Source organism: Penaeus monodon, chromosome 7, assembly GCF_015228065.2.
Source record: "Penaeus monodon isolate SGIC_2016 chromosome 7, NSTDA_Pmon_1, whole genome shotgun sequence".
NCBI classification, from domain to species: Eukaryota; Metazoa; Arthropoda; class Malacostraca; order Decapoda; family Penaeidae; genus Penaeus; species Penaeus monodon.
In genome coordinates, this window is record NC_051392.1 from 30,852,257 (window position 1) to 30,861,458 (window position 9,202).

General features: G+C 17.2%; 1 protein-coding gene across 1 annotated transcript; it reads right to left on the reverse strand.

Moving 5' to 3' along the window:
- Window positions 1-6,791: 6,791 nt before the first annotated feature.
- LOC119575209 (eukaryotic translation initiation factor 4E-like) lies at window positions 6,792-7,610 on the reverse strand (the record flags this gene model as incomplete). The annotated part of the gene is given in 3 exon segments (XM_037922702.1): window positions 6,792-6,931; window positions 7,090-7,267; window positions 7,423-7,610. Coding segments are annotated over 3 exon segments (506 nt in total), but the record flags the coding sequence as incomplete, so codon positions are not given.
- Window positions 7,611-9,202: the final 1,592 nt, after the last annotated feature.

Genomic DNA, 9,202 nt, shown 5'->3' on the forward strand with positions numbered 1-9,202 from the left:
AAAAAGGTAAAAACCCTGGGGCTTTTTTTTTTTTTTTTGGTTTTTGAAAAAAAAAAAAACTTCCCTTTTTTTTTTTTTTTTTTTTTTTAAAAAATAAAAGATTTGGTTTTTTTTTAAAATTTAGGAAAAAAAAAATAAAAAAATTTTTTTTTTTTTTTTTTTTTTTTTTTTTTTTTTTTTTTTTGGGAAAAAAAAAAAAAATTTTTTTTTTTTTTTTTTTTTTGAAATTTTTTTTGAAAAAAAATTTTTTTTTTATTTAAAATTTAAAAAAATTTTTTTTTAAAAAAAAATATAGAAGATTAAAAAATTAAAGATAATTTTTATTTTAAAAAATTTTTAATAATTTAAATTTTTTAAAAAAGTTTTTAATTAAATTTTAATAAAAAATTAATTTTTATAGGAAAAATTTAAATTTAATTTTTAAAATTTTGATAAAATTATAAAAAATGTAAAGAAAAAAAAAAAAAAAAAAAAAAATAAAAAAATATATTAAATATTATTTATTTTTAAATTTTATATATTAATTAATAATTTATTTAAAATTAGAAAATAATATGTTAATAATATATAAAGATAAAGATATTATTATAAAATAAAATATAATAAAATATAATTTTTTTTTTTTTTTTTAAAAAAAAAAAAAATTATTTAAAAAAATATAATATATTATATATTATTTAAAAAAAAAAATATATATATAAATATATATATAATTTATATAAAATATATATATATAATTTTTTTTTTTTTTTTTTTTTAATATTTAAAATATATATATATATATGATTAAAAAAAATTAATATTATAATAAAAAAATATATATATATTTTTATTTTATATAAAATTATAAATAATATTATAAATTATAAAAATTATAAAAAAAAATTATATATTTAATAAAAATAAAAAATTTTATTTATATTATAAAAAATATTAATTTTTTTAAAATGATTATAAAAAAAAAAATTATATATTTTAATATAAAAAATAATAAAAATTAATAAAAAATAAATAAATTTAAAAATAAAAAAATATTTTATATATATATTTTTTTTTTTTTTTTAATATAATATTTTTAAAATATAAATATATTTTATATATAAATTTAAAAAAATATATATTTTTTTTTTTTTAAAATTATATAATAAATATATAAAAATTTATATTAAATATAATATATATTAAATTAAAAAAAAAATTATAATATTATTAAAAAAATTAATATATTAATAAAATTAAATAAAATTAATATATAAATAAATTTATTAAATATATTTAATATATATTTTTTGGGTTTATTATATAAATTTAATTATAATAAAAAAAATTTTTTAAATTATTTTATATAAAAAAATATATTATATAATTAATATTAATTTTTATATATATATTAATATTTTTTTTTTTAATTTAAAATATTTTTAAAAATATATTATATAATTAATATATTTATTTTAGATAAAAAAATAAATATATATATATTAAATAAAATTAAATATATATAATAATATATTAAAAAAATATAATTTAATATGTATATAAAAAATAAAAAAAAATAAAATTATATATATTTATATTAAAAAATTTTTAAAATTATATATTTAATTATATATTATATATATATATTAATTATTTTATTTTTTTTGTTTAATTATATACTTAATATATATTAATATATTTTATATATATAATTATTATATATTATATTAAATATTATTATAGTATTATATTATATGAATTATATATGTATATATTATATATTTATGTAAAAATTTTAAAATTATATATATTTATAAATATTAATATTTATATTATATATTTTATATATAAAATTTTAGGGTTAAAATAGTAATATATTTTATTATTAAATTTTTAATATTTTATTTTATTTTATTATAATATATTAATTATATTTTTATGTTTTTTGTATTTTAATTTATAATTAATATTTATATATAATATATTTTATAATTATGTTTTTTTAAATTTAAATGATTATATATTTAAATATTAATATATTTATATATTATTATTTAGATATTTAGAAAAATTATATATGTATAATATATGTAATAAAATTTTTAATATATATTTAATATATATATAAATTATAGATATTTTTAATAAAATATATATTAAAAAATATTATAAAATAAATTTAATATATAAATATTTATTATATTTATAAATATATTAAATATATATTTAAAAAATAGGGGTAAATAATATTTTTTACAAATATATTATTATAATTTATATATTTTTTAAAAATAAATAGAAAATAATTTTAATATATTTTATATTATTTTATAAATTTTATTTTATTTTAATTTAAATAAATATTTTTAGATAAAATATATATATAAAAATATAATTTTTATAATATTTAAAAATAATAATTAAAAATTTTAAATTAAATATAATTATATATATAAAAAAATATATATAAAATATAAGATATAATAATATAAAACATTATTTATATTTTAATTAATAAAAATTTAAATATAATAAAATTTTAATAAAATTTTTAAATTATTAAAATAATTTAAAAATTTAAATAATTTTTATTAAAATTTAAATTAGAAAAATTTAATTAAATATATAAAAATATAATAAAAATATTTTAAAATTTATATTTTATAAAATATAATTTAATTTTTAATATACATAAAAATTTTAAATAATTAATAAAATTAATATTATAAAATTAAAAAATTTTATTACATATATAATAAATAAATATTAATTATATATATAACATTAATAATACATAAAAAATAATAACATATAATATAACATAAATAAAACAAATATATATACCTAATATATATATTAAATTATAAAAATAAATATATAAAAAAATATATATAAATTTTAAAATAACATTAATAAAACCCATAAAAATATATTTACATATATATAAAAAATTTTTATATATAAAAATATTTTAAAAAATTTATAAAATATATATAATAAATATATATATACATTTATATATAATATATATTAAACATATAATTTTTAATTATAAAATAAAAAAATAAATATAATATTACATATATATTATAAAATATAGTAAAATTAAAACTTATTTATAAAATTTTATATAATTATTAATAAAAATATATAAAAATATTTATATACATAAATTAGATAAAAATAAATATAATATATAATAGGAAAATAAATATATATAAATATAAAAAAATTTATATATATTCTATTATAATATAAAATATTATATATAAATATTATTATATATATTTTGGTAAAAATATAAAACCCCAAAAAAATATATAAAAATATATTATTTAAAATTATATATTATTTTATATAAAATTAAAATTATATTTTTAAATATAAAATAAAAAAAATTTTATAATAATATATATGTTTTTTGAAAAATTTATATATAATATAATTATATATTTTTATTTTAAAAATATATATAATATATATTTTTTATAAATATATAATTATATATTAGGGTTTTTTGTTTTATTCTTATATAATAATATAATATAAAAAAATATGTATAATTATATAATATTATAAAATTAATAGATTTAATATAATATATATAATATAATATTTATAAAAAAATTATTTTTTATATAATATATATATATTTAAAATTATATAATTTTAATATAATTTTTTTTTTTTTTTTTTTTTTTATAATATTTTTATATAATATATATAAATTATATATATAATATTATATATATAATATTTTATAGATATATAATAAATATAATATATTAATATATAAAATTTAATATATTAATTTTTATTTTTTGGGTTGTTTATATATATAAAATATTTTAAATATATTATAATATATATATATTATAATATTATAAAATTTTATTAATATATGTATTATTATATATATGTATTAAAATATATATTAAAATTTATAAAATAAAATATATAATATATATATAATATATATATATAATATTTTATTTTTAACATAAAATATTAATTAATTTTTAAATATAATTTTTAATAATTATATATATAATATTTTATAAATATTTTTATTATAATAATTATTAAATATTTTAATATATAATTTATATTTTAAAAATATATAAAAATATATAAAAAAAAAAAAAAAAAAAAAAAATATTTTATATTTTTTTTTTTTTAATATACATATTTTTTTATATAATTTATAAAATTTTATTTTATTTTAATTTTATATATATTTTTTTTATATATAAATATTTTTATTTTCATATATATAATTTTATATATACATAAAATAAATTTATTTATAATATATAATTTTATATTTTTAAAAATAAATATTTATTTTTATATAAATATTATATAATATTTTTATATATAAAAATATATTATATTTTTAAAAAAAAAATAAAAAAAAAAAAAAAAAAAAAAAAAAAAAAAAAAAAAAAAAATAATATATTATTATATTATATATATAAAATATAAAATATATATATAAATATTATTTTTGTAAAAATTTTTTAAAATATTAAAATTTTTTTAATTTTTTATTTAAATATATATATAATTAAATTATATTTTATAATAATAAATATTTTTTTTATAATAAATTATAAATAAAATAATATATTAAATATATATATATATTAATAAAAATTTTATACATATACATAATATAATACATATACATTTTATTTATATACATATAAAATTATATATACATTTTACATAATATTTATACATATACATATAATAATAATATAAAAATTTATATATTTTAAAAATAATATAAAATTATATATAATTTTTTATTACATATATATATATATATTTTTTATTAATTTTTTTTTACTATATATTATACATTATATATATATATTTTTTATATATATATACATATATTTTATATATATTTTAAAAAAAAAATATATATTATATTAATAATATATATAATTTTTAATATAATTTTAAAATATATATATATTAATATATTATTTTTATATATTAAAATTATATTATTTAAAATATATTTGTGTGTTTTGGGTTTTGTGGGTGTGTGGTTTTAAGAGTAGATATTGTATATGTTTTTTTATTTTTGTATATGTATTTGTATGTGTATATATATATTTATATATAAGATATAACATATATATATATTATTATATTTATATTATATATTATAATATATATAATATATATATATATATATAATATATAATATATATTATTATATTATTATTTTTTTTTTTTTTTTTCTTTCTTCTTCCTCCCCCCCCCCCCCCATTTTTCCATTAACTTTGGAGTGCAATTTAAAAATTAATGTGCTAATCTTTTTCTTTCCCCTTTACTCAACAAAATTGGTCAAAACTTTCCCTGATGCTAATGTCTAATTCAAACAACTCTGGTGTCAAGATCAGCATCACTTACCTTGAATAAAATCAGTAATCACTGATGGATCATGTCATTAATTGGCCATCTTCATCATAGTTTGAAAGAGGTATATAACTACAGTACATTTCAATATCTACAGTGAACAAATCAGGACTATTCAAACTAAATAATTTAAAACCATCTATTAAGGAGAAGTTTCATCCACGCAGTACCTTTTACATACTGCAAGTAAACTAAAGTTTTCTTGTAGAAGAAAAAGCTATGTATGACTGACTTTTGTGTTAGATTTCTTCATATATGAAATAGTTGCATATAAAGGTGGTTATTTGTGCTTGTGCAATTTTAACATTATAATACTAGAATACTGACCAATATTTCCTTAAATAAACCTAAACTAGTTACTGACAGCCCAAATAATACAAACTAAAGAATGCATTCATTATTAGTAATATTTTATTGTACAATTTAGAATACAATCTCATGCACAACACCCAATGTATTCATACAACTTCTAACCTGTTCACAATACAGTATTCACTGTAGTTTTGTTTTGTGAAATGTTTCTACAAGTAGATGGCACAAATGCTCAGCTACCAAGAAGTCAACCAGCAGACCTCGAAACTCAAATGATTTCCCCCCCCCCCTTTTTTTGAGGGGGGATGATTACATATGTTATCAATATTGATGTGGTTATTATAGATATTATACATTACTAACAGAAATACAAGTTAGATGATCATCTATAAAAATCATGGAAAAGGATAAAGTAACTCCTTTATGACTAAGTACTTGTGGAAACATCTGTAAAGACAATCAATAAACTAAACTCAAAGTGAGCATGACATGTGCACATATGTCATGACATGTGCACATATGTCTCCCCGGCAGCAGGACTTAAACCCACTGCTGCCAGGAACATGTTATGTCCACTGCAGTTTTGTTTAGTGAACTGTCTTCTGCAAGTGTTCAGTCATCAAGGAGCCAATAAGAGGCCTACATGACCTCACCTGATTCCCCATTCCCTTGAGTTTTCAGGATTCTCCCTCACCCCCTTATGCTATTATTATTGATACTATTATTATTGGCATTATGACTATTATAAAGTTATGAATAATAATAATAGCAATTAAAAAATAATAAAATTACTTTCCAAAAATCAAAGAAAAGGGATAAACACTCTAGGTAGGTTGGACTACTAATTGACACATTGGTGACTGACTAATTATGGAGCCATCTGTTTGTATATTTAAACAGACAAAACTCACAGTGGACATGGCACATGTGTACATGCTCTCCCCACTGGCACTGGGCTAAGAAAGAAAATGCCGGTATGGTCTTCAATCTTGAGCTCGTAAATCATATTCACTGACTCTTCAAGTTTGAACTGAGACTGCCTTATCTTTGCTTCAATATGTACTTACCCAATTTTAAGGATGCTATCATTCTTTTTTGCATCAGCTGTCCACACACCAATCTTGTCACCCTTGCCTCTCACATTAACAACAGCTCCACACACTTCATCACTATGTTCTTCAAAAGATTCTCCAATCATTAGCAGCAGCTGCAAGATGGATACAAGTTATAATTTTTGGAGGTATTCTTAAAAACTTATACAAATTAAAATTTTGGGTAATAATAATAATAATAATAATAATAATAATAATAATAATAATAATAATAATAAAAATTACTTATCAAAAATGTAAAATAACTACTTACCACCTCCATCCAAAAGTTGTCAAGTTCAGTGGATCTCTGTTGCTTGTTGAGATTAATAAGCCATCGACCTCCTCGGCAGTTGTGTTCGTCTTCCCACATGGGTTTAATCCCTTGCTTGAACATTGAGTAATCACAACCTACTTTCAATCGCGAAGCTGGTTCAATGTGATTGTACAACCTGCAAGACATTTAATTAAAAATGGTCAACAACTAATTACAACAAATATAAAATACATATACCATCACAGCAAATAATTTCCCATTCTTTGATGTCAAAACAAAGATAATGCAAGAGTTAATACAAAAACAGGCCAAATATAATTGGGAACTTACGCCCAGAAATCCTCAACTGTGTTGAAGCTAGCAATCTCAACTTGACAATCTTCCCAACTGCGATTGCTTTCAATTTTGAAGAACCAGAGGGTCCAGGTGTTCTGTAGGGGATGTTTGATAAGCATATCTGGGGCAACTGCCTTCTGCCCTCCTTCCTCTTCACCCTTTTTCTGTTGTGATTTATCATTCTGTAATAGCGAGAGAGAGAGAAAAATACAATAGGAACACTGAACAGTTTTGTAGCAGTTTCAATAATACCAACTGTGGAACCAGACTTGGAGAAGGCCTCAAGTTACTTCAAGAAGCATCAAAATTGGCAAAACCATCAAAATGTTTTGGAGAATGCACCTTTTCATGTCACTTACTACAATAGTAACAGATTTCATGTAGATTTCTTTACATTGAGGTCACCAAGGAGATAAGAAGTACCTGCCTTATAATCCCCCTCCATTCCCTATCTCTTAATTTGTCAGAAAAACAGCAGATCTGCATTCCTTCTGCCTGCCATCTGCCTTGTCCTGGCTATACTTCCTAGGTTCTCTTGCTGTCTTTTCACCATTTATGTTGTGTCTTCAGTTGAAGATACATGGCCTCTGACCTCAGTGGGTCTGATAGTAAGGTTTCCCATGGGTCTCTCCAAATCCCTGTCTTCTGGCACATAACATTTTATGCTCTGTCCTCTAGCAAGGTCAGTGACATGGATGATTTCATTGCATAGGCAAGGGGACACAAGTTCATCATCAAAAGAGACCATCAACTGTGTCACAACCATGCAGCACCTAGCCTGGAGTTCCACAAGGATTTGCTGCTGCCAGCTCTACTTGTGAAAGCTTGGGAGAGGAATGCTCTTGGTAAGCTCATATTCTTCAGGAAAAAAACAAGAGAATGTCCTGTCCCAGTTCCAATTCTCAGACACTACTGATGTCCACCTCCCCCCCAAGATCCTGGATGGAAATTCAACTCAAGTAGTTAGAAAAAAAAAATCCTCTGCTTTGGGAATAAAAATTCACTTTTTAATTCTATAATTTCCATCAGCTAGACATCTCTATCTTTTAAATGAGTAGGTGCAGCAACAACCAGAGTGGGTGAACTGCTTACTTTGTACTTTGGCTACTAATGGGTAAGTGGTCATTAGTATTTAGCTATTACTGGTTGTCAATTGGTTATCAATCAGGCTTTATGAGTACAGTAAACATACAGTTTGATCATCACATTCAAAAAGAGCTTATATTCTTCCAGTAAAAAAGAGAAAAAGCTGAAGCATTTCTCCAAACTGTGAAAACCTTGAAATATATCAACACCTACTTAAGCTTCAATAGTCCATATTAATATCAACAAAACAGTTCTGACCAACCTTTTATCTTCTCATATTTTAATCTCATGATGAATATTATTAAAGAAAATATATAAAATAAACAGACAAAAAAGAATACAGCATTAAACAGTGCACATTGTACCGACTTACAATTTTACAATTTTCAACTGTTCATATAAAAATTCATAACAAAGCTAATGCAAAACAAACAAATTGTTATACAAATGATTTTTTTGTTGTTGTTGTATAACACCATGTATCAAACTCAATTTCATATATATTTAGATAAAATAAATTCATGGTTTACTGTGTTTAAATGTTGAAATAATACAAATCTGAGTTGTCTGCTAGTGCGATAAAATTGTGACCAACACCAAAGCACTCTCTGACGACATGACAAGAGAAGCACCTCCGTTGTTCATGTCAACACCAACAGCCATCTCCCTAAGTGGTCCGAGGCCTGCA